Source organism: Doryrhamphus excisus, chromosome 1 (assembly GCF_030265055.1).
Source record: "Doryrhamphus excisus isolate RoL2022-K1 chromosome 1, RoL_Dexc_1.0, whole genome shotgun sequence".
Classification (NCBI taxonomy): Eukaryota; Metazoa; Chordata; class Actinopteri; order Syngnathiformes; family Syngnathidae; genus Doryrhamphus; species Doryrhamphus excisus.
In genome coordinates, this window is record NC_080466.1 from 21314050 (window position 1) to 21342041 (window position 27992).

The 27992-nt window shown below is 39.7% G+C and overlaps 2 protein-coding genes across 2 annotated transcripts in view; one reads left to right on the forward strand and one right to left on the reverse strand.

The window, feature by feature from the left end:
- Positions 1-17365, forward strand: part of stx8 (syntaxin 8) — a 29764-nt gene extending 12399 nt beyond the window's left edge. Inside the window, exons 7-8 of the mRNA XM_058083432.1 lie at positions 8788-8889; positions 17002-17365. Coding sequence (XP_057939415.1) covers positions 8788-8889; positions 17002-17066 — 167 coding nt within the window. The 3' untranslated portion in view covers positions 17067-17365. The remainder of the gene's footprint in view (positions 1-8787; positions 8890-17001) is intronic.
- Positions 17366-20378: 3013 nt separating this feature from the next.
- ntn1a (netrin 1a) overlaps positions 20379-27992 on the reverse strand; it is a 66800-nt gene continuing 59186 nt past the window's right edge. Inside the window, exons 5-6 of the mRNA XM_058082215.1 lie at positions 25955-26029; positions 20379-21086 (exon numbers count right to left, since the gene is read on the reverse strand). Coding sequence (XP_057938198.1) covers positions 20758-21086; positions 25955-26029 — 404 coding nt within the window. The 3' untranslated portion in view covers positions 20379-20757. The remainder of the gene's footprint in view (positions 21087-25954; positions 26030-27992) is intronic.

Sequence of the window (27992 nt, forward strand, 5' to 3'; positions counted from 1 at the left end):
TGGACTTACGGACATATATTTTGGACACTTGTGTGAAGAGAGAGACGATATTGTTCTCAAATAACCCGAAGCCATGGAGAAAGACTTCCGGATTTCTTCGGAGAGATTGGACCAACTCTACTTTCTTGGCATGGTTCTTGGCATGGGTGCATGGGAGTTTGCCCAACCAGACCAAAAGTGTTTTGTGGACTTAGAGAAGGGATTCGACTGTGTTCCCCGAGGGATTCTTTAAGGAGTACTCTGGGAGTTTGGGGTACCAGACCACCTAATTTAGGCATTTTGCTTCCTGACAGGTGTCAGAGCTTGGTCCGCATTGCTGGCAATAAGTTGGACTTGTTTCCAGTGAGGGTAGCATCCAACCAGGGCTGCCCTTTGTCACCGATTCTGTTCATTTCATTTATGGACAGAATGTCTAGGCGCAGCCAAGGTGTTGAGGGATCCGGTTTCGTTGCTGCAGGATTGGGTCTGTGCTTTCTGCAGATGATGTGGTCCTGCTGGCTTCATTGGGCCGTGATCTGCAACTCTCACTGGATCGGTTTGCAGCCAAGTATGAAGCTGCTGGAATGAAGCTCTGTTAACTGAAGATCTGAAGATCAATTAACCTCACATGCATGTTTTTGGAATACAAATCAAGCTGCAGGCCCCAAACGTTCCTCGGGCCACACTTTGGACCCTCCTGCCTTGGAGTTTTCTAACTAAGCACCTCAAGACAAAAAATACATACAGTACTTTCTTCGAATTTGATTGATCTTTATGAATGAAATGACAGTCAAAACAGTGTACAAGAGTGGGCAGCGTCTCCACAGAACGTGCTTGCCTCCACTTTTACAAACATCCCAATGAGCAAATAAACCACAGTCATGATGGCACTTGACAGAAAGTCAATGTGGTTGAAGATTGATTTACTGTTTGTTTGAGTCACCTAGTTTGAAAACAAGGCCAGGCGTAGTGGAGTCGTTTTCTAGACAGAACCACGTAGTCATGTTGAAAAGAGTATTGTCATCAGAGGAATTTCAAACTTGCGATGAGCCATTAAAAGTGATCGTTTTCTAAGTGGGTTGTTTGACTTCATAAATTATTGAGAACATTAAATGTTGGAGTGAGAATGTTGGACACCCGTACCATCATTTTCTTTGGTATAATTTCTTCTGAGTTAATGCCAACTATAAGCTTTTCCAGAATGTTTTGTAGTCATTGAGTGGAGATGTTTTGTGTTTGGGTTATGTCAATGTATAAAGGGCATACTACTTTTTTTGGAATCACGTTTTCTGCATGGTTAGCTGTATTGACTACAGGAACTCCCACACTGTTTTGGTGCTAGTTTATCAGGAGATTGTTCAGTACCAACCCTGTGGTATGCATTGACTTTTTACCAGGCTCTGCAGAACACCATCAATCACAAGTCCTGGTGTCTTTATTTCTCTGTCCATCAATACCAGCATCCATCTTTGTCGAAAGACCGTGGTTGTTGGAGACTTCGAACAATGGCAAGAAGGTCTTGGGTCACATAAGCAATTTGTGCTCATGGGTTGAGAAAGGAAATTAACATTTTTGGACTCTCTAAAGGACAACATCTGAAAACATTTCATCAATCACGCCTTCTGTTTCTCCTTAGTGGACCGATTCCCTACTTTTATCACTTGATTAGTGTGTATTTAAGTAGAATTCTTGACACTCTTGAAATGCAACCTGTTGTACAGATACAGGTCAGAGTGGGACTTAGAAGGGAGTTGAAGACATTGTCTTTCTCTGGAGTCACGTAGTTGCTCTGTGACCGAAAAAAAAAAATGTCTGAACGTTTCCTTATGTGTGTTGCCGACAGAACGGCTCTGGTCCGACAATCTTTTCCTCCATCACACACTCACACCATCTTTGAAAAATGTGTCATTCAGTATCAATGATGTAAAAGTAGTCATTAAACACCGGGTCAACTTTATGAGGGTCGAATCGAATGCTACTGAAAGTTCAACCTCTGAAGTTTGACTTTAGCTTAATTTCAAGAGCGTTTCCACTATATTTTCCAGGTAGTAGTTTCAACAAATCAACTTTCCCCAGGAGAAATAATGTAAATTCAATTATTCTGTAACAGACACCCACAAATATTAACACAAAACACATTTATTACATTTATTAATAATCATGTTTGGGTTGGGCTTTGAGTTTTGTTGCAGCCATTTGTAATTAACCCCTTAGATGCATAAGTGGGTCAAAAATGACCCGGTCAGGTTGTTTTCTTGAAATATCTTCATAATTACAATTTTTTATCATTTCATATTCCAGGTATTCCTCAAAAAACATGTTTTTGATATCATGCCGTTCACATTTTTAACTTACCTTTATGCAACACACAATGGATCCTCACATTTTCTATTGTTGTACGGGGTCATTTTCTTTTTCAAAGATGGAAAAAAGTGAAAAATTAAGACGTTTCTAACATGAAATCATTCTTGTGTGGTCCTAAATATAATACTAAATATCATACAAGTGATTATTCCTACCCAAAATGGCAAAATTGGCACGCATTGATTCTAGCATAGGTCATTTTTGACCCACTTATGGAAGAGTGTAGGGTCCAGTCACTCGTGCATCTAAGGGTTAAAAAAAATAAAATGCAGATTTGTCTAACACTCAGAAACCCGTAGCTCTCTTGAATGTCTCATCAGTGCATGGCTCGCAGTACTGCTTTTTAGAAGAAGGAACCAGGCAGATACTAGAGGTGTCACAACATTAAAACTTGATGAGATTTCTCAGTGTTCACAGCGTTAGTGAGTGATATGTTGCTGTTTTTTTTTCCATCGAAGTTGAACTGCTACTTGCTACATATTGATGCCGACATAGCTTATGTACTGAAAGCAGGAAGAGGCAGGATATACTGCTAGCAGTATGTTCCAATGTAGCTGGAGTAAACCGCTGCATACAGTCCCTTTCAGTACAGGAATATTTTCCTATGTCGTATCCATACAACCAGAACCTGACTTCAATCAATGCCTTATGCAAGCAGACAAAAATAAAAAGGTAACTTAACTTCAAAGCATACCCGCGGCCCGAGTGAGGACAAGCAATACAGAAAATGGATGGATGGATATTCAACTGGCTCTGCTCAAGTCATTTTGTCACATATTAAAAGCTTTCGTTCGGTTCTTCCCCCTCTTAAAAATGATTGATTTTCCATTCCGATGTAGTCAGTGAATGTTTTTATTAGTCTTCCTGGCTTATGTTACTCCTGTCCGCACAAAAATTGAGTAAAAAATATTTCTGTTAAAGAGATAGACTAAAGAGAAGGAATGAGAATTTAATCCGTGGATCATTACTGTCAGTGTGCAAATGTAGACGGTGGTCGGTAACCGTAAAATCACACTGTCACATATCACGTTGTTATTAAATGAAGACATCATAACAAAAGAAGCTTTATTAAACAAAATAGTTATTTACAGTCAACAGAGGACATAATAAATGGAATTAAAATGTTACATGACTGCAGTTAGGAAGTATCAAAAAGTAAGCCATACGTATATCAGGCAAGTATACATTAATCTATATAACATTTTAAAAGAGGATATGTCTCAAATATAATACTGTTACGTTGCTTTTACGATGAAGTCATTGCATGTGGAGACTACAGACATAACATAGAGAGGATATTGTCACAGCATCTGAGAGGTGTTTGACTGAAGTTGGTATAGGTGATAACAATCAGCAAGCCTTCAAAGCGACACATCTTTGTTCCAGCAGGCACTGTAGCAAAGCTTTAATCATGCTACAAAAGTATGGCACAATGTGTCTGTCACCCTTTTAAAATAAAAGCCATAGCTATAAAAGCTACGCTTTTATCCACAATCTGATATATTTACATGTGTGTAATCAGATATGCTGCCCAAGCTAGACCCCATCAAGTGTATCTACGGTATACTAGATTTGGTAGGTTCAATCGGTTCATAGAAATGTTTACATGGCCTTAAAATCAACACCTTCTGTGCTTGCTTCACTCATGCAGTTTAGACATATGTCCTCTAGTGGGCACTAAAACCTCAGCTTGTTTTCAGCATACATTAATAGCAGCCTGCGTCACCTTTTTTGTAGACATTTTCCCAGTTCTGGAATGAGGCACCTATCGGGTGCTTTCTGTAAAGGGTGTGAGTCATAATTGATGTTATATTATGTTGATGTAATATCCATGCAGACAACTATGGCACATCTCCGGTGGGCATGTTTTCCGCTCAGTACAACATTGACATGGAAACAGGAGATCAGAATCTTAAAAAGGGAAATCCTTTTACCACATGAATTTATTTTCCCCAGCAGAATGTAGTGAAATACCAATGACCAATACCAATAACAAACTGTTGGTACTGTTTTTAGTCTTTTTGTCAAGGTGCTCAGTGCGTTTACCTTCAAGAAACGCATGTGGTCATATTACATCATTTTTTTGTCTTTTTTGCTATTTTCTTAGTGCTCTGCACCTCTCTCGGCTGTCCACAAGCAAATGTGTGACACTGTTTCCACTCTGGATGGGAAGTTGTTTCAGCCATGCTGTTGGCTAAACATTTATACTGGCCTTTGCGAGTTGAACGCAATTATGCCAAATACTCACTGAGATTTTCAGCAATTATATGTAACTCATGTGCCACCCTGGCATTTAGTGCTTCTACTTGTCTTTATTAAATTCATAATTCAGTTAAAATGTGTGTCACAGGCTTATACATTTTTGAAAAGTTTGAATCCGTAACAGATAGTAAATGGGGTAAGTGTCACGACATAACGCCACAAGAAATGTGCAGCACATTGGATTGACAGCCTGTTCCTTTTAGCTCACTGGCTGCTAATGCTGTTCGACTTAACTGTCAATTAGTAGACTTATGTGGTCTCCAGTTCAAACCTTGTGTACTGCAGGGATGACCACTGTTACATATGTAGGTCTACTTTGAAATAAATAACAGAAATGAATGAAATTATGAAATAAATACTATACTTTTGTTTGTTTTGAAAATGTCTTTCAACATTTTTCCCTTTCTTTCCACATACCAAGCACACAGGGAAACCAGTATCGTTGGCAGAGAAGACAAAGTTTTTCCTCGTTTGAACTTTATTGTCAATTTCAGAAGTATGTGTAATCACCATTAAACACATGGCTCACTATCTCTTTTTAAGTGGCTCTGTTAATCCGTTCCAACCTGTGTTGGAATCCTTGACATTACAATCCTATTGTAACAGACACCGACTTTGTACTTTGCTAGTTTTCTTGAATCCAATTGCATCTCAACATCTTTTTCAAAATTAATCTTAACACTCAGAAATGGCACAATGGCACAGTGCTTAAACGGATGAAAGAAGGAGACAGATACAGAGTTGTTCATCTTTCTGTGTGTGTTCTATGACCGAATAAACCTCCCGTACAAGAAGATTAAAAGATTCCCTGACTGGAATCTGTCTATATTGTACCAAATGTGAAAGAGCCATGGTCATTTTGCACAAAGACTTGGTCATCTATGTGTGGATACTGTGTTTGGGCCCTCGACTAGTTTGTTAAGCAAACTGTTTCACTGTATGATAACCGAGACAGTGAGCAAAAACCGAGACATAAATTGTGTCAATAAACCGGGGCACACAGAAACCGCTGTACTGGAGTCCATACCAGTTATCTTTTCTAGGATCTATATTGCATTTGTTTTGAATTTTTCATTTCTACAATCATATTTATAATCCATAAAGGGAAATTCAACTAGTTGTGACGTTGCACCTCCAAAGTCCAAGTCTTCACAGAGAGAATAGAACACTCGGTCATCCATCAATGGATTATTCGTTGTGATGTCTATCTTGTGCATTGACAGATCAAGGTAAACCGAGGTAAAAGCACACAAATGGGTAGAGTAACATGAATGTAGAGGGTCAAGGTTGTCTGTGTTGGTATATGTATATTTGTATATCGTCTTAACACCTGTATCAATAGAGAACACCTATTGCATGGCTCTGAAGTAATAGCATTGAAAATATGCATCTAAATTGACGTCTTCATAACTACCCCTTTGTGCTTTGTGGAGTATTAACGTAGATTAGTCGCAAGATGATAAAAGATAATAAGATAATGATAATGACAACGTATTTCCTAATTATTTATAATGCATTATAATATGAAAAAAAAAAGACATTCATCATCACTCAGCAAATGACTTCTCCAGAGAAACCAACCAATGATGCATTAAAGGACCCCCAACCTGTTGGCTCAGGGAGGCTGTCAGTGTGGCAGGGGGTTGGTGTCCAACAGTGAGTCTAATCTCCACATGTGGCCAAGCTCTTCAGAGGGCCAGATGTTGGAGGAGCTCAATTGCGGCAAAAAACATTCTCGCACACACATAGTCAGAAAGATGTAAAAAAAAAAAACAACAACATTGTGGCAGTTGCTAGGAAGTTCCCCCACCCCTGATTTAATGCCATGTATGTGAAACTTGGTAGAACCTAGTTCCGCACAGACCCACAGGGTGAATGTTTGCAATAAGACACATTGTGTATAGCAATTGAACATAAGATGTGTGTGTTAATGTTGGCAATGGTGAACAACCCACTAGTCAACTAACCAACCAATCAGGGTCAATGGTCAGTTATATTCACATATTCTGTCTTTCTTTATAATCTCAAGCAAAACAAGCAATGTTCCATACTAAAATAGTGTTTGCGTTGCACCATGAGCCCACACTGAGGTGTCATTGTAAAATAAAGTTCTTGTTACTGCACATATCGAAATTACCATCAGTTAATCACTTAGATTGATAAGACAAATTGCCTGTTTCTGTACGTCAGTTTATGGTAATGGTAATGGTTTTATTCCATTTGAACATGCATCAGATTACAATTGAGTGCATCAGTTCACAGTTCCACATGTCCAAAAGGAGTAGGAAGAAGCAAAGCTTATTAAATCTTACCCCTTCATCTGGTACTTTTACAATCAGTAACTGTTACATTTTTTCACTTCCTGTTTTCCATAATACAGTCTGTTTTGTTTGGTTTTTTTTGAAATTTTTTTTGAATTAAGTGTCAATATAGTGATATATGTAGCACATCATGACTGGTTCAAGACTCTTCATCCTTGTATTTAGCAAACATCAACTGCTTGTATTGTTTCTTGAATTGGCTCATCGTTGTGCATTGTTTGATTTCCTTACTCAATCCATTCCATAGTTTGATTCCACATACTGAAATGCTATGGCTAGCATAACGTAGTCCTAGCATATAAGTGTTTCAAATTTAGTTCTTCCCTGAGATCATATTTCTCCTCTCTTGTAGAGAAGTATTGGATGACATTTTTAGGTAATTGGTTATTTTTAGCCTTAGGCATTATTTTAGCTGTTCTATTTGTTTATTTAGCTGTTATCAGCAAGTTGAAGTATTTGTGATTTTAGAAATAAGGAGTTAGTATGTTCTTTGTAGGCGGCACTATGAATTATCCTTACTGACCTTTTTTGCAGTATGTATATGGTAGAACCAGAGAGCAATAAAGTTTAAGTTTAAGTCGAAATGTAGACTTTAGCTATAACTCGTCCATTTACCCTGTACTGTATTGTTTTGTGAAACCGATTGGCCAAACAAAACATCCTATACATTGCTGATTCACTGTTTGTGCATTTTTTTATTAATTGTAAAATAACCCGCTATGGGGCCAAGCAAAGTTGCGAGTGCCAACAATCTGATAAAGATGGTGAGAAACACAATTAAATTTAATCTTGCCAGGATGTATGGGACGTCTGCATCAACAATAAGGTTCATCCAATTATTTGCCATTGTTTTCTGCATGTAAAGCTATAATTAATCTCTATAAAATGTATTTAATTTAAACAGTTTTGGGTGTCTGGAATGGGTTTATTGGATTTACATTATTTCCGATGTGAAAAATTGCCTCCGATTTTGCCAGAAACAAGAAAAAGCATCTCTGTCTGTAAACCTGTAATTATGTTCCTATTGTATGTTATTATTGTGCATTCACATACACACTTTATGTATAAACTTAGAAAATATCTGTTGCTCACAATTTGAGTTCTGAATGTAGATTATGATGTATGAGAGTTATTCTATTCCAAATGACGTGTGCAAATGCACATGCCATGCTATCCATGTTGTGGCTTTGGAGGTTTATTCAGTGTAATAGAGTTTTAAATAAACAAACCTTGCATGAAACAGGGCCTTCTTTGTGGTCTGCCAGATCCAAGTCAGGGCCAATAGCTGTCACATATGGAAGCATAGGTTACAATAGGAAATTGAAAATTATGTTTTTTGAGATCTGACCTGCCACAGGTGGTGAAGTAAAGGGATATTCTATACTGTATATGAGTTGTAGCTATAGTTAAAAGCATATAAAGCTTATGTTCTATCACTTCGGCCTCTTGGCATGGCTGGGAATCCCTTATGGATTTTGATGTTACTGTAGAGCCAAAATCAAGAGGCTGGCAAGGCAATAACCGTATGACTAATTGTAGTGGCACAAATGTATCAATTCAAAATCAAAATAAATGATCCAGATGACTTCTCCTGTGGGATTGTTTTGTAGTGTTGATCTACGGATCCCAGCAGATTAAAGTCTTATACAGACTTAGTTGTAGATCTCTACTTTCAGTTCTCATTAAACTTTTTATATTGAATGTCATGCTTCTTTTGATTTATCCCAAAACAATTTGTTTGAATGCATTGACATATTCAACTCTGATAATAAAATGGGTGATTAACTCTTTTGTCTATTCAATATTACTATTGTAAACTATAAAAAGTTGTCTTGATCAATGTCCTTTTTTTACCTTTTAGAAATCATCGATGACCTTGCCCATCTTGTGGACAAGACAGATGGCCGCATTCGTAATGAGACGCGACGAGTAAAGCTGGTGGAAACAAAGTCTGCCTCTTGTGGTGAGCATTCTCATTTTTTTTTCACTTGTGGCCTCGTCATCGTGTCAATCATGAGTAATCACACTCGGCAGTCCATCTAAGGGTCCTGCTCCTTGACTTGTACTCAAACAGGTACCTGCACCTGTAAGAGCGTCTGCTGCCTCCCAAACCTTGCAACCTTTTCTGTATAAAATACATATAAATAAAGCTTCCCCATCCTTGTCTGTGAGCGCAGTGTCTGCACAGCTGTCACTGCTGATTGGCTATTACCTGTGACGTGGTTCTGCCTGTAACCAATCAGATGATGCTTTCGGTGGGACAATGCTGGAGACAGAACTGCAGACACAGCTCACAGTTTTTCACAGTCTTAAATGTATCGTCCGTCGGATGAAACAAACAGCAGCTGCCACAATATCAATTATCGTCCGATAATGTCAATGCAGTACCCTTCCTAAGCCACTGAACGCTTGGAAGAGGTGATTCTATGCCTGACATGCACAAGAACATATCTGCACAGTGTACATGTGTCATGGTCATGTTTATTTGTTTAGATTATGCTTAACAATCTCCATTAAGAAACATCACATGATGACACTCACACTAGTCATACAAAAAGTTACATTACCGTACTTTTTGGAGTATAAGTCGCTCCGGACAGTCACACAAGATCAAAAATGCATAATTAGGTAAAAAAAAAAAACAAACATACATAAGTCGCACTGGAGTATAAGTCGCATTTTTTGCGGGTAATTCATTTTACAAACTACTTGACCAAAACAGACATTACGTCCTCTTGGAAGGTGAGTTCTGACTGTCATGCCCTGTGTGGGTTCCCACGTGACAGTTTGAGTTTGAGTTTCCTGTCTGGGCTTTGGTTTCCGTTTTGCACGCTCTTATTTTGTATATGACTTCCTGTTTCCCCGTGTCTGCCTTAGTTGCCATAGTGTGTATTTAGTTCAGGTGTGTGCTTCTCCCGGTGTGGGATCATTATCATTTGTACGTCTGTTCCCTGAGTTGCTTTTCGCTGCTGCTGCTGCTGCAATTATTGCACGCAATAAATATTATTTACCTGCAATTGGTCCTGCTCTCTGCATCCTGGGGTCGAACCTTAATGCTCTCGAGACCGACCGTGACACTGACATTAATAAAAGAATAGAGAACGGGCTGAATAGGTGTAAGATATGCTAACACAATGGTTATTCAGCTACACAAAAAATAAACATGAACAGAAAAGGTGTCCAGTGTTTATGTAACATAAACAGTTTTTTCATTTCTAAGTCACTCTGGAGCAGGGGTGCTCACACTTTTTCAGCATGCGAGCTACTTTTAAAATGACCGAGTCAAAATGATCTACCCACTACAAAAATGCAAAACATCTATTTATTTTCAAATGTATTGAGGATTATTTGTACGTACAATGTATGTTGATGTACCTTACATAACCAAATGAGCCAATATTGCAAAACACACATAATTAACTATTAACATTTTTTGTAATTACCTGAGTTTACTTTGATGACTTGCACTGAATTGAACCAGCCAGGGATGCATAGTCCGGACAGTAGCTGCTGATAGCCAGGTTAGCCAGGCAAACGCACTTCGAAAAAGACATTGTGAAAAAAAAAGTCCACCTCCCATTCCGTATGGAAGTGACATGTTTTTGCCTTTTTACTTGGTCCAGCTACTTCACTCATTTTAGTGACCATAAACTTTAGCGAGGGCTTAAAATCTGACGCAATTCGCCGACTAGCTTAGCACTTTGCATCGTTGTTTACGCATGAATTCGCAAAATTACGCAAAATTCAGTTGTCATCTGACTGGTTGTCCTGTATGTCAATCAAGTAACGGGGATGGATGATAGGCTGACATCGTAAGTTCTGCTGCACTTAGAGACGTTGTTTGATTTGATTGGTCGCCCGAAGGGCAACATTCAGTTGTCATCTGAATGGCTGCCCTGTATATCAATCAAGTGACGGCATTGATGCTAGGATGATATTTTTTTAATGTCACGCCGCGATCGACCAGCGATCGACCAGTACCACCTCCGCGATCAACCGGTAGATCGCGATCGACTTAATGAGCACCCCTGCTCTGGAGTATAAGTCGCAGGAACAGCCAACCTATGAAAAAAAGTGTGACTTATGGTATATTATAACGTTTTGCCAATCGTTAAATCTTCTCTGAGGAGAACTAGCGCAACTGGAATCAGTTGAATCTGAGAGCGAGAGCTGACCTCTGTTTGCTCATTGTACTCACAGTATTGCTTAGGCAAATGTTGCTTTGTTGTGTGATGGGACCTGGCTAACAATCACAGATGCGAAACAGAACCAGAGCAGACACCATGAAGGTCTCCCCCTGAAATGCTTCATTCTGTTGGTTGTGTCCCCATGGTGCCGGAGTGTGAGCTTGTTTGCATATCCCAGAGCTGCCACCGCACCCCTTTCCTTCATCTGCTCACATTGGGATTAAAGGACATTCATGGGTGTATGTGTAATGCATCAACTTAGACATCAACTTATACATCATGACTTTTTGGATGGTGTGTAAATTCCCTCATGTACTTACATGCTTATACTGTAGATACTCTGAACGGAAAATTCCCTGTATTCTTCAACATCAGTTTTTTTTTCCGTTCACCGCTGTCATCTTCTTGCTGGTCCGTACAGTTGGTTAGCCTTCCTCTTTGTGTCGAGCAGAGAAAGACTTGAAACTACTACATGCCACAAATTGTTGGTAGGGCTTTCCCTCATTCTCCATGGCAGCATGTTTATAATTCCTAAGCGTTAAGCCTTTATTTATTTTTCAAAACCACATCTCATCCAAAGCCGGCGTTTTGTGTTATGTCTCAGCAGACATAGCGACGTCAGTCCTTGACAGCTGATGGCATTCTTAACATATTTTTTAGTGGCTGTCTTATTTGTAATAGAGGTTAGACGCAAATAAAAACGTGCGAAAAATGGGCAGTTTTGCCATATAAAATAAGGGAAATCCAACTAATCCATTCCAGACAGACAGAAATATTAACAAAAAATACAGTTTATAGAAAATAATTGTAATTTTACATGCAGAAAACAATGCTAATTTTTTTATAAATGACTGATTGGAACTTATTATTCATGACAGTGTGCGAAAACAGGGGAATAATCTCTAAAGCAAAATTTTTTGATGACATCATATCGTATGAAAATTGGGGTTTGACGATATTTTTATGAAGTTCAACAATGAGTCAGACATTTCCAGACTAAATCCAAATCTAATTCCCTAATCTAAAATAATATGTATAAAATATGCATGTCAGTAAAGTCGAGGTCACAACTGAATGTAAGATTTTTTGACTGTGGATTATGGATAAATTAACAGTTAATGTCAGTTAATAATTATTCCTTATTGGTGAAGTTCTGTTCAAAGTGATGTTTTCTAGTCAGCCATCCCCCATTCATACTGTCCATGTTTTCCTTTCCTTCTAGTTTGGGTTATGCCTTCTTTCTGTTTTCACTCCTGGTCTTCAGCAAGTAGTGATAGAACTGCAAATTCTTTTCAGGTGTGCCATGTAAATGATACGCATTGCCATGGCGAATTCACCACTGCGCAGGGTGCGCTTCGCCTGCGCCATGAATAGACCAGGTTGTAGCTGGTGAGCTTTCAGCACACCTTTGGCGCATTGTTTGTCACAAAATTGTCACTGCGGCAAGCTGAAAATGTGGACACCTATCCTGGTGCGCCATCACGCTCATCTCAACGCAGTGGTGCGCTGGACCAAATGACCACTGCATGGGTTGCGGCATGCTCTGCCACTGCAAACACAGTCCTCACGCAATGTGCAGTATCGGTTCAGATGTGCACCATGTTGTGCACTGACTGGGAAATGTACTTGAACTGATGCTATATTTTTGCTTACATTTTCGAGGTAAACCGAAAAATCTGCAAACATTTTAATGGCAGTGTAATTTACGTGAAAAACATAATTCTGTGTAGTTTTTGTGTAAAACTAGCCTGTTGGCAATAGCTTCACTGTCAGTTAATTTCTGTTTAAAGTGCATAATATCTGCTGTTATACTGACACATTGCAAAAATATATATTATATATATAGATCTTATTTGTTTCCATATTGGCTCCACATGCCATTGTTAAGTCGATAATATTCGTGGGGGAAAAAGGTTGAGTGTCAGGCTAATTTTAACATAAAATGTGTCCATTGTCTTTGGAGGGTCATTCTATTCTTTTGTGGTCCGTAAAGATCTTTGAACCATAAGCAAAGGGCACAGAGTGAGTAGTGTGGGAGGTTCAGGGTTGTCTGCGCCTGTCCATGGCTCGCACCAATTATTCGTATTTTTGTCAGTAATTTGTCTTGCTGATGTGTCTGAAAATTGCTCAGATGGGATGAACCCAGACTGTGGCCTACAAAAGCTCCTGGGTGGTCAGTCTATCAAGAGAGGGAGCATCTCTCTCTCTCAAGCATCACTGTCACAGCAGAATTCTAATCTATTTGGCAAGCAAACGTCATTTTGCCATTAGCCTCTGGAGGCCTCCCGAGGGTCAAGGAGCAGCTTGTTTAGTCAGAGACGTGGATGATGGTCAAAAGGGAAGAGAAAAGGAGGGTCAGGGTGGATGTCTCATTTGTCTCAGTGTCTGGTTTTTATTATAGTGTGTCAGAGAGAGCTCGGCGTTCAAATTTAACATGCATAGTACACACCTCCGTCATCAATGTTTTCGTTTTTGTCAATGGAATTGCTGACAGATGTTGGAACAGGCAAGACATTTTCATGTTTTAAATACATTTTTAAAAGTCAACCAGAAACTCATAGGCATACTAACGATTGCAACGATACAAAGGATTCTACTCAACAAATGTTTTTAATTCATGTTTTGTATAAAAGTGAAATTACCTTCATTAGGTAAAAGAGATGTTAAGCAAACTCTATTTACCCAGCTTCACAAAGCTTGTCCTATTTGACAGCTCCTTAACCAAGCAATTAATTCCATTTCATCAGACCACCACTTCGACTGCAAGCATCATTTTCTCCAGAATGGCTTACAACTAACTCGCCCTGTCTTTTCCCCTTTTGGAGAGACTACTAATTAGGCTGCCGGGGAGGGAAAAAGGAGCAGAGTGCCAAAGAATGAGAGAAATGTAAACTCTAAGTGAAAGGCTGGGCAAAATACCATCAATGTGCTAAATAACAATAGACATCTTGAGTCAATGATGGGACTGTCGACAGCGGTCAGCCCTGCCCGATATTTTGCCTTCACGGCGCATCACCAAAATCCAAATTATTCAAAATAAAGCAACAAACCAACATTGAGCTCGATACGTTTTACAAATTGTCCAAATGAGCAGTAGGCAACCTGCAGAGATTTTTATAAAGATCACCCATGTGTCAATTCTTAATTATTATTTATTAATTGATTATTTGATTAATATACTTCAGAATCTTATTCCCTGGGTGTTAACATTCCAAGTGCATTTTTTATTTATTCATTCATTCATTTTCTACCTCTTATCTTCACGAGGGTCGCGGGGGATGCTGGCGCCTATCCCAGCTGTCCTCGGGCGAGAGGCGGGGTACACCCTGGACTGGTGGCCAGCCAATCACAGAGCGCATATAGACAAACAACCATTCACACTCACATTCATAATTATGGATAATTTGGCGTCGCCAATTAACCTAGCATGTTTTTGGAATGTGGGAGGAAACCGGAGTACCCGGAGAAAACCCACGCATGCACGGGGAGAACATGCAAACTCCACACAGAGATGGCCGAGGGTGGAATTGAACTCGGGTCTCCTAGCCGTGAGGCTTGCGTGCTAACCATTCGGCCTGCATTTTATATAGTTATGGAAATTAACAATAACTAATGGCATGATATTCCTAGGTCCTAAAGGTAAAGCACTGTGAGGAGGCCTGATACATTGTTTGTAGATTTTTTTCTTCCTGCTTCCATAGTATCAGTGGAAAAACAACAATTATGCTCTCCTAGGCCGAGTCAGAAACACATGCCTATCATAGTGCGCAATCTGTAGTTAATAAGGCGATTGTGGTTCTTGAACGCATGTAATATGCGCTATGTCATCACAAGCAGAACCGTGATATGCAGTGAGAGCTTAAGCTCTTGGGGATTTTGTTAGATCAAGGAGGAATCAGTTGTCAGACAGAGGTCTCCGTACACTTCCAAGTATGCGTTTTACTCCTTTCCATCTCAGGAGTTCAGCTGCTTCACATAAATGCTACAGTTGGCAGCAGAAACAACCTATTAAAATAGTCTTATTTTCTTATAGTGGTAATTAGAAAAAGAGCTTATTGATTTCATACTATGTGTGTATTTGGGTTTGGAATTTGAATGTAGACTTCACTGGAGAACAACAGGCCCATGATCTGTCATTCATGAATGAATGTGATGTGCGGTAGATCCCCATTATTCACGGGGGATACGTTACCAGACCACCCACGATCCATCCATCCATTCTTTTTCTGTGCCGCTTATCCAGACTGGGGCCGTGGGGGTATGCTGGAGCCTATCCCAGCTGACTTCGGGGCGAGAGGCGGGGTACGCCCTGGACTGGTCGCCATCCAATCACAGGGCACATATAGACAAACAACCATTCACACTCACATTCATACCTATGGACAATTCGACCTTATCAACAAAGCATCCAGTTGCACTTGTTAATAAGTTTTGCAGATCTGTGTCTGCTGCAGCATTTCACATCGTAAAACTCCGGTATGTATCCTATTGACCGTGCCTCCTATAAAAATTCTACAAGACTGATGGAGAGCACAAGTACTTTTACTTCAACATGGTGGGTTCCAGGACTGCAACTGAAGTGTGATCAGACCAATTTTGTCTGTGCAACAGTAAGGACAGTTTTACTTATTTGAAAAAGGAAAGTATATCTTGTGTTATGTGCTCCGTGCCATCCCACCACCTTTTTAACATATTTTTGAAGGTGATGTTGACTGTGTGGGTGTATGTGGGAGGAGGAAATCAAATCTCACATCATAACTGGAAGCATGAGGGTAAGGATTGGTAATTAATTCTGTCCCATTTTATGACATGACTCGAAATCTATGCATTGTTTTTATTTTATGCGTTAATGTGTTTTTTCGTGTATTTTTATTACATTTAAGATGTCTGATAGTAAACTTAAAGGAGACCTAGTATGTTGATTTTCGGCCCTTTGTATCGAGTTGTGGACACCCATAGAGCAGCAACAGAAAGCTTTCTAGATCTTCCAGAAGCTGCACCTATTCTAGCTGGATTTCCTTGGACTTCCAAAATAGTCTGTTTGAATGTATTCTACCCACAGCCCGCTTCCAGGCACGTCCACTCAGCTCATACAGCTAACAGCTTGTACCCGGGCATGCCCATATAAGGAAGTCACCCGGTGGATGGAGCTGGCGACTTCTCACAAATCTTGTTATGAAGTCACAGTGAGCCGGTGTTAGAAAAAACTGTCAGAGCCATCCCAAACTTCACTTTCAAATGATAATAAAACAATCTGACTACACCGAGAGGTCAAAAAAGTGGACAAGCATAATGCTAGGTCCCCTTTAAGCTTGCTTCTGTGTTGGAGGAACAAGCTTGTTTTAGTTTGTTCTGCATTGTTTTCCCAAAAATGTTGCTCACTGTATCACTGTATCATGCTATTAAAGTTCAAATGCGTTAGCTTGTGATTTGCACCTGATTATAAGCAGTACAGTTTATAGTACAGTAAATTTAAAAATATTCACTTTTGAGAAGCTGAAATTAGAAGTTTTGTACATTTTAAAATAAAAAAAATGACGAATCGCATAATAAATTATAATTGATATAAATAAATATAATTGATAGATTCGTTGGATAATGATTATTATTGTAAAATGATTATTCTGATGAGAACAAATAAAGGCCTCCCTCCAAATAAACACACAAATAGATGCCTGGTGCTCTCTGCAGGTGAATACATACCCTGGACGCCATATGAGAAAATCAATTGGTACTACAGCCGCTGTCATGTTGTATTTAGAGCATTGTGCATGTAAACATTTCCAATACTGTTCTCTCTCCAAGAGGGGCCACTATTGTGCACATTCAGGATTCCAGCTTTTATAGGTCCTTCTGATCTAATTTGCTCTTCTGTTGCCTTCCCTCAGGGATGATGGTGGTGATCGTGCTGCTGCTCGTTGCCATCATCGTGGTTGCTGTGTGGCCTGTGTAGCATAAGAGTGAACCTGTGCTGGACATCGACGACACAGATTAAGACATCCTCTTCTCGAGTTTTATTTTATTATAATTGCTTTTTCATTCAATGTATGTAATTAAATCATTCTCAGGTTAAAATTGGCCAATCGTGATCATTTTTTCACACTTGTATTTGCATTACTGTAACAACTGTAACGTTGTCGTATGTTTAATGCGTTCTCTTTCTTGAGCAGATTGCTTCTTAAATTGTATTACTAATATGAATGTCTTCCTGCTCTGCAAATCCAGTATATATATTGAATAAATTACATTTCCACATAATAAGGCTGATATGTTTTAAATAAAGAGTACATTATATTTAGGAGGGAAAGCTCCTGTGCAATATTTGTAATAATCACTGTTCCTTGAAAGTAAAAATTGAAAAGTTTTACATAAAAAATCAGTAACTAAACAACATTTTTCAGTGTAACAAGAGTTTATTTGAAAATCTGCCTTTAGGTCTACCAAGTTGGTATGTTCAGTAGTTATACTTTCCTTCTTGAATTAATGGCAACAAGCTAAACAATGACAAGCAATTAAGAAAAAAAAGAGCTGAGAAAGAAATCCACAATGTTTTGTGTCATTAAATATATTCATATTCATATAATAACTGTAATATATTAGTACACATTGTAAAACAATATTGCAAAAAGGCTTTGCAAAAGTGACAACTAAACAACATTTACAATTCATAGTATGAACACAAAGCAACACGTTTGACAGGAAGTTCTCCAAACCTTTGCTCAGGACATGGTTCTTAAATTTACAGCACGAGGCCACACAGAAGTATGTTATTATTAAGTTACATTGTGACAAACACAAAAACACCTGACGTGAAAGAAACATGTACATTTACAACTGATACACTGTATGTTGCTGATTTATTGTTGACTTTTATGTTGCAACCGTCTCCATAAAAGTAAATAGCAGAGTAAGTAATGACTTAATCACTCAGACGGAGTCAAACCCTAAATGTAAAACACAGCGTCCACAGAGTCCATTGTTGAATCTGCACCATTTAGAATTTGACATCAAATGTGAGGCATTGACTTTGAACAATTTCTGACATTTCTGGGCTACTGAGAACACTTGTTCATATCACTGTTGAATAACAAACAGAATGCAACATCGGACAAATAATACAAATACATTTACAATGGGCTTGGACTCAAGGAGTCATGCAGTTCTGCACGGGAATGAATACGATTGGCCGATTGAGACACTTTTAAGGACGTGGTGTGATTTTATAGAAAGTACAAACTCTGTTCCTATTGCAAATATGGCTGCAATTAAAACACGTTTGCCATGAAAACTATGTATACTGACCAATAATATAAACACAACATTTCTGTTTTTGCTTCCATGTTTAATGAGCTCAAAGAACTCAAAGATCGAAAACTTTTCCGATGTATGTACACAAAAGCACTAGCTTAAATTGAACTGCACATTTTGGAGTGGTCTTTTATTGTGGCCAGTCTACGGCAGACTTGTGAAGTGAATGAATTATGAATGCTCAGTAAGACACATTTAGACAGAATTGTGAACAATATTTGAGATAAGTAGGAAGACAGTAATCCCTCATTCCTCGCAGTTCATTTGTTCCGGGCCCGTGTTTATGACCTTGTAAATATGTTTAACATGATTAGAGCCCTCTAGACATGAAATAACACCCCTATAGTCACCTTTAAACTCGTATTATAGTACCGATAAAAAAAGCCATTTAATGGCTTATTTAATTTTATGTCTTATTAAAGACATAAATAAGCCTAAGTAAATAAGTGTGTTGTTATAAATGTGTTAGGGGAGCTGAGTGGAGGGTGGACAGGAAGTGATGTTGGGGGTTCAGAGTTGAGTTTTAGCTTTGTGTAGGTTATGACCATAACAGTAGCATAGTGTGTTTATTAAAGATTTTTATTAGCAATTATTGTGCCTGGCCACATGGAGGCCTAGTGGTTAGCATGTTAGCCACACAGTCTGGCGATCCGAAAGATTTGGTTTTGAATCTCTAGTGGAGTTTGTATGTTCTTCCCACTGGGTTTATTCCTGGTACTCTGGCTTCCCCCCCGAATTCCAAAAAGATGCATGTTAGGTTAACTGGTGACTCTAATGTGAGTGTGAATAGTTGTTTGTCTACATGTGGCCTGGGATTGCCTGGCCGCCCGATTGGATGGATTAGTTACTGTGATTGTTCAAACCTGCAATAAAGGCCTGTTGCTCCAGCGATCTAGTCTGGTGCTTGTGTGTCCCACCAAACATTACAGTAACATTAATGACACCAAGTGACCTTTGTAGAATACTACATATGACCACAATGTAAAGTATGCTCAATTTAAGTAAAAAAAAATTGATTGATTGATGATTTGTTCATATAGTTTTGAAAAGCCATGATATAGTGAAGCCGCAAAATTGTGGCACAACGTTTTTAGACCTTTAAGTTCAACTTGTGAAAAATGAAAGTATATTTTTGTTGAGTGTATGTTGGCATCATTTCAAAGCAATCACTACACATTATTTCATAATTTCATTAAAAAAAGTAACTTTTTCAACTAATCCCAAAGTATAAAGTATGTATACTTAAACGGCATTGCTTAACGTAGAAACCCCGGTTAAATTCTCCATTATGAATTATGTAGTGACCACAGTTCTTCCATTTTCCTACCGCTTCACGACGGTTGCAGGGGGTGCTGGAGCCTACCCCAGCTGTCTTCGGGCGAGAGGCGGGGTACACCCTGGACTGATCACCAGCCAATCACGGGGCACATATAGACAAACAACCATTCACACTCACATTCATACCTATGGACAATTTGGAGTCGCCAATTAACCTAGCATGTTTTTGGAATGTGGGAGGAAACCAGAGTACCCGGAGAAAACCCACGCATGCACGGGGAGAACATGTAAACTCCACACAGAGATGGTCGAGGGTGGAATTGAACTCGGGTCTCCTACCTGTGAGGCCTGCGTGCTAACCACTCAACCACCGTGCAGCACAAAGTTCTTCAGTCAATTGGAAATATGGTGTATTGCTTTTCTTTGTTGTACGTGTATCACACGGGTGGGTAAGCTCTTATAAAGAACACGTGCATCATTGTTCATTATCAGTGGTTTAGTCATTTTAACCCTTTAGGTTGTGTGTTTAGTATCGGGAACCCAAATGTTCATCTGAATTCCTCTTTCCTCTGTTTTGTTTCACCATGTCTTAATATTGTTTCATTCTGAAAAATCGTGCTTCTGGACATCTGATCAACTGAAAGAAGCTAGGTTGTTGGTGAAGAATCCAAAACTTCGGTGGTCATTGAGTGGCTTTACCTTTCATTTCTGCACCGACAAATAAAATGAAAACATAAACGATAATAATGGTTTTAAACAGAGCGTAAAACAGACAACTAACCAAACATATACTGGTGCAAATTCGGCAAATCCACAAGTGAGACGGATGTCAAGGTAAAAGAAACGGTCGACCCAAATCTGCAAGGTGAGCTCCTTCGAGAAAAGTTCACTAGAGAAGAATTCCTAAATAATTCTCTTCATGCTACTCAACAAAAAACAAAACAAGCAGCAACGTTAACAGTCCCTTCTGTGTGTGGTCTTCTGTCTCTGTTTCGTTCTTTTGAAATGCTCCGCTCATCTTTCCATTGGATCCCCACTGCGTCTTTTTCTATCATCATCTATGGCTTCTTGCACTTGCCTTTCTTCTCGCGCTGTTGGAACTTCCTGAGCCTGCGTGCCCACGTGTCCCTCCACTGGATAACCAAACTGCCTTTGTCCGCCACCACGCCGCCCTGACCGGGGGAGTCCTCGTCGTTGCCCAGCAACAGGTACTTCTTGCCGGGCTTGATCTTGGGACACTTGCAAGCCACGTCTTTGGCACGGACCCACAGGAACTGGTCCCCGCGGCGGATGCGGCTCTCGCCTTGCTTGTAGACGGAGATGATGTTGACGGTGAACTTCCACCACTCACCGGCCTTGTCCGCCTTCAGGAAGTGCACCTGGACAGCTGCAAATATGAGGGAATCAATGAAAAAAGACAATCATATTTCTTAGCTTCTTGACTGTTGTTTTGGGTTATGACTTCATCTCTTGTGTGAGTGACAGGAAAGAAAAGCATCGACACCGTTGGGTAGAAATGGTTGGGAAAAGGAGAGACTCCTTATCAGACTTTTCTAGCCAATAAATACAGCCTTATACAGTCACATCTTGGTTTTGGGATGCCCCAGTTATTGTACGATTCGGTTTTTAGAATGCTGCTGCTCGAGTCCTGACTAGAACCAGGAAATACGATCATACGTTTCTGCACTGGCTTTCTGTCACTCAAAGAACACACTTTAAAACAGCCCTGCGCCAAAGTATATCTCCGACAGCTCGGGGAGTGGTCTCCTGTAGTTGCCACGGGTCTTTGGAAGATATGAGACAGGCCACTGTCTTTCCCTCTGTTTCTTTAAAGGACTACCTTGTGTATGAATTTGATTTGGTTTTCTACAAAATTTTTCACCAAAATCTTGCCTTGGTTTTCCTTCTGTTGAACTTCTACATTCATTCATTTTCTACCATTTTTCCTCATGAGGGTCATGGGGGTGCTGGAGCCTATCCCAGCTGTCTTCGGGCGAGAGGCAGGGTACACCCTGGACTGGTGGCCGGCCAATCACAGGGCACATATAGACAAACAACCATTCACACTCACATTCATACCTATATGGACAATTTGGAGTGGCCAATTAACCTAGCATGTTTTTGGAATGTGGGAGGAAACCGGAGTACCTGGAGAAAACCCGCGCATGCACGGGGAGAACATGCAAACTCCACACAGAGATGGCAGAGGGTGGAATTGAACCCTGGTCACTCGACCGCCGTGCAGCCCAAGCTTCTACATGTCCTTTTTATTTGTATTGTACAAGGTAGCTATTATCATTAATGACAATAGTAATGTTACATCCCACATACGCAATACTTTTGGATTATTTAAATTGTTTTATTTATTTGATTACTTCTGTTGATTTCAGGGAAGTTCCGATAGTATCGGGGTGGCGGACTTTTTTGTTTGTTTATTTTTTTTTTCAGATGATATCGGCAAGCAAGCGATGACGTGTTCCACACGCAGCAACAAGCTTGCTAGTTCACTATATCAACGGCCTGGAATTATTTCCAGTTTTCTCCTCCAGATTCTAAATATGCATTTATTGATTAATACGACCAGAGCCAGTTTATAATTTTACCGATTGTATTACAGTAGTGACTTGATTTTCATGGTGAATTGGTTTCATGCTCAGCGTAGGATTCCTTAGAGGAGCCAGATGATGGTGGCTTGGGTTAGGATGGAGGTGTTCAGAGCAGGTCAGACAGGGAGGAGGCCTCGGGGAAGACCCAGGACACGTTGGAGAGACCATGTCTCTCAACTGGCCGGGGAGACTAAACTGTCTCACTTGTTGATATTCGGAGAGCATGTTGCTTCAGTTGACTATTGGTCATGAATTGTTTTTGCAGGACTTTGTTTACTTCTTTAAAGTATACAGACACTTTTTCTATAACTTGTTTATCATATTGCAGTAATCGTGAAATGCATCCAGAAGCATAACATTATTTTGAGGGAAGCTGCTGCATGTATCCGTATTGGTGATGAATGCTGGACAATGGGGTAAGAAGCCAATATTGAGTATCTAAAGTTTTCGCCTTTTTAGGGCATTTTTTAAAAATTAAGAATATAAAAATAACACTTCCAAAATCCTGACAAAATGATTCATGCCTTTATGGACCTTGATTTGTGCATTCAAACACAAAAGGGCTTTCAAGTGGCCGTCATCTTGGGACTTGGGGTGGGCGTCTTGTTCCATACAGATTTTAATAAACTGTGGAAAGAACTGGTTTGAGGTCCAGCTTGATGTGCATTACATTCATTACACACAGAGCAGGGTCATTTGTAATATGATTGGGGGGCACTTGGAGAGATTTCACATAATGGATGATGAAAAAGATAGCGGAGGAGGAGAGCAACTAATCCTTCAAATGAATCACGTCCGATCCCTTATCTATATATATATAATATGATATTGAACTGATTTGCATTCCTTTCCATTATGGTCCCCTTTTACTGTACATAATGTAGCAAGGTCATTTATTTGACTTTTAGTCAATGTTGAATGCAGCAGGGCATCATGGGAAGTGACAGGAGTCAACCTTGTGCCCCAGCCAGGTTGTGCTCATGGGGGAAACGTTTAGCAAAGCCAGCCATCGCTACCACCAGTCCCCCCCCCCCCCCCCATAACCTGGTGATGACCTTGAATGCTGAAGCCGGCCTGCTCCCCCCTTGTCATTTCTTTCTATACGTCACCCTCAGAGTCTCGGAGTCGCATCATTCTGTGACGCAGCATGCGGGCCAGCTCTCCTGCTGATCTTTTCAAAATAAAGCTCTGACTCTTTTTTTTTTCTCTGGGACATCTTATCCTGTCGTGTGCTGAATAGCGAGCTGAGATCTTATCCCGGTTTGTTCTGGACCTTGTACATGCTGATGGGTATGACGAGAAAGCCTGTTTTGTGCACAAAGATAACACGAGGCCCCCCGTGGTGGGGTGGAGGCTGTGCAAGACAAAAAGCATGTTTTTACTACCTCATTTAGGGGCCAGGGGGTGTTTATTTACTTAACTGCAGAGAGAGCCAGGCATCTATAAAGGTATTGGGCATATATAAATATACTGTAAATAGTGATACATACTGAAAATATATATTATAATGTAATATGCGATTTAACAAATATATCAGAATGCAGTGAGTCTCAGGGTCGGGACCTAAAAGTAGGCAGTTGACCCATTCTGATTCCATTAATCTCGCTTTTCGTTATTAATTCATTCCTTAAAGTCACACAAAAAATGAAAATGTATGAAAACCGAGGTAATATTTCCCATAGGAAATAATGTCAATCCAATGGATATGTTATAGACACACAAAAATATTAACCAAAAACTACATTTTATGGAGAATAATTACTCTTAAATGACGAAAACCGAGGTATGACAGTACAGTCAATGTTTTTTAAATGAAAAAAACATATTATTTGACTTGATATATTAGTGAAATATCACATTTTCTGTTGTTATTTAGTTGCTATTTGATATTACTGTGTTATTTGAATTAGGGCTGTTTAATGATAACAATGTTATAACACTGTTAACACTGTTGTTATGTTGATAACAACAGTGACAGAAATCAGTAATCACAGTTTACAATTTAATTAATCATGATTAATCACCATTTGCAACTATGTTTGAAATATGCCAATTCTTATTGTATTTTCTGAACAGAAAAATAAATGACATAGCAGGATGATATACTGTATTTGTGGATGTGTCCAATGTATATCCAATGTACTTATTAGTATTTTCTGGGATTTCAGAGCATACTTAAATTGTACTTCCGCATTAAGAATTACCAGTTGAGTAATAAAAGTATCCACTTATTGTTTTTATTTGTGTTTTTGTTTTCATTCACGTTTTCATGGGCTGACTTCAAGAAAAGAGAGTTGCAACTGGACCATAGAAAAATGAGTGTCCCATGTCTTACAATCCATACGTTATTATGTGTTGTATCACGGCCATTGTGTTTATTTATCCTGGTGGATGATGCAGCGGTATTGACGCACATCTATACATAGAGTCAAGTGGAGCTTCTACAGTATTTGCATGGGTGCCACGACGTCCTCCCACACTACCAGCAGATTTGGCACATTTTGTGCACATCCTAAGCTGGAAGGTTGCTCTTTGGGCTGATTTAGGGGACAGACATGCAGGCGCTCAGTGCTGTGATGACAGATGGTGTCTCTTTATCATTGTATGCTGACATATTGGGGAAATTAATCACAATTGTAGCCATACGGCGGAAATGAATGTAGATTAGAGCGATAAGGCTACTGTCACGGCATGAGAAGCAAGGCGGGCCGTACTGACACCCCAAATCCCTGCGGAACAAATACCCATCATGATGCAGCGGTATTCTGCAGGATGCTCGCTTGAGCAGTTCCGGAGCATGACTTCAATCACCAGGAGAGGAAAAGGGGAGAGGTCATACATCTTATCCACACCTTGAATGGTGTGGCAGGCGGACGCTCGCAGGAATGTGGCGGGAAACGTAGCAGCTTGTGGGGGAAGTGCGGCGCCTTAATGAGGATCTCTTATGGAGCAAAGCCAGGATCTGTCACACTGAGTTGGCTTTATCCACTTGGAGCTCAAATGCCTCCTCTGAGTCAACCCTACCTACCCATGCATATCCATCCACATACACACTTGTGTTTTATCACCTTCTGTTTTTACGCTTCTCTCGTCCTCCCAGCAGAATTAACATGTTTAATCTTTAAACGCTCTGTGAAATGTCTCTCCTGTTAACTGCAACATGTGGAACTGAGACGTATGGGATGGAAAATGTCTAGGATTTACTGCATAAGGGATAAAGCATATGCATGCACGTGGAATGATTTGGAGAGTTCTGGAGATGAACGTCAAGTGTGAGGGTTTGTAATTGAAAGACCCTCATTGTGTCACTCTTAATACAATACAAACTGTAACCGGGAAGTACTTTAACCGGGACGTACTCTAACCGAGTTGTATGTTAACTGAAAATTGTACATATGTTGTATTGTATGTTAACTGAAAAATGTGTGCAAAACGAGGCAAATTTATGGTGGGAATTGTTAACCAAAATATACTTTAACCGGGACGTACTCTAACCGAGGATGCACTGTTACAAATTGCAATCCAAATATTTTCAAAGTCGCTCCAAAATAACTGTGTTTGACTTCAGTTTAACCCCACTCAGCTACTCGATTTCGAGTTGATTTTCACCTTCACCCCCCCCTCAAATATGTGAACGTATTAGACTCACCGTAATCCTTTTTGCAATACTTCTTCATGTTGATTTTCAGTTTGCCTTTTGATGCTTTACAGTAAGAGTCACAGTCTGCAAGCAGAAGACAAGAACGAGACAGTTAGAGAAGATGGCAATTCTGTACTTTAGGTAAACAAAAAGAGAACAACAAACATGGAGGACAACAATACTGGCAAACTATTATGCTTTTTCCACTTTTCTGACCTATAAATGTTCCAATGTTGTATTCCCATGGTGATAATGAGGTTTGCGCATTTGCTAGTGAGCCCTGAAAGACTTTTTGGATGGCTCTGCACGCTCGTTTTTTTTTCTAGCACCGAGTTCCACGGACGTCAATGCTTTCCAGCTTTCCTTATATGGGCTGCACTTGGTAAACGCGGACTTCCGGAAGTCCTGGAAGTGCTCGGGAGTGTGACCAATCACAGCAGAGTGGGCATACCTAGAGGAGGGCCGGGGGTGGAGTAAATTAAACAGACCATTTGGGTCGGAAGCAGGAAGTCCATGGAAACACTGCAGAAAGAGGAAGATCGAGAACATTTTCTGTGCGGGTTATTGTGTGTAGCTGCTCTACAGGAGTCCACAATTCAATACAAAGCACCTAAAATGAGCATCATAGGTCCCCTTTAATTTTATCTTATTATTACATAATCTGAATATATTTCGTAGTACAGAAAACTAAGTACTCAAAAAACTGCTACTGTATATGAATGCCATGCATTTTAGTATTACATTATGATAAAGAAGGTGAGAAACACGATTAAATTCAAAAACATGACAAAACAAGAAGACAGTGTCTCACTGTCATATCGATTCTTTAGGAACGGGCACATCTTCACTGAAGGTAAAAGTAGTAACCTTAAATGTTATTTTTACCCCTTTCCTTAGTACTTTATATGTATTTAGAATTGTTTTATGCAAACAATAAAAACATGTTTTGTTTTAACATTTTTGAGAGTCAACCGTTAATGGGCGACTTCCGGTTCCAGTTGCCATTTTGTGAGGAAGCTATGCTAACTAAGACTGACACCACATGGGAAGACATTGTATGTTAACTGAAAAATGTGTGCAAAACGAGGCAAATTAATGGTGTAAATTGTTAACCAAAATATACTTTAACCGGGGCGTACTCTACCCGAGGATCCACTGTTACAAACTGCAAACCAAATATTTTTCAAGTCGCTCCAAAATATCTGTGTTTGACTTCAGTTTAACCCCACTCAAGTAAGGGATGCGCCTAAAAAGTACATTATTTATGGTTTATCGGTATTAACTTTATTGATTGATTTGACAACAATAATATTTGTTGGAAATATATTTCCACACATCTCTTGTAATTGTAATGTTATTTTTACCCCTTTCATTAGTCGCTTATATGTATCTAGAATTGTTTCATACATGTAAAACAATGAAACCATGTTTTGTTTTAACATTTTTGAGAGTCAACCGTTAATGGGCGACTTCTGGTTCCGGTTGCCATTTTGTGAGGAAGCTATGCTAACTAAGACTGACGCCACACAACAAGACGCAGCCACATTGTATGTATGTTAACTGAAAAATGTGCAAAAGGAGGCAAATTGATGGTGGGAATTGTTAACCAAAATATACTTTAACCGGGGCGTACTCTAACCGAGGATTCACTGTTACAAATTGCAATCAAAATATTTTTCAAGTCGCTCCAAAATAGCTATGACTATCCCTTACTTGAGGGAATGCGCCCAAAAAGTACATGATGTATGGTTTATCAGTGTTAACATTTATTGATTTGACAACAATAATATTTGTTGGAAATATATTTGTACACATCTCTTGTAATTGTATGTAATGTCATACCAAGCCTTTTATCCTCCACTCTCCCCAGCGCCCCTTTGTGGGCCTCTGTGTCGACCTGATGGCACCATCAGCAGGTTTGCAGCCTTCCAAATGACCCGCCCATACCCACTTATTCCCTGTCAAACCCTGGGAATCATTCAGCTCAATGCGGACCACCCTCCACCCACTTCAACCACTCCCCGCCCCCCTCCAAATCTCACCTCGC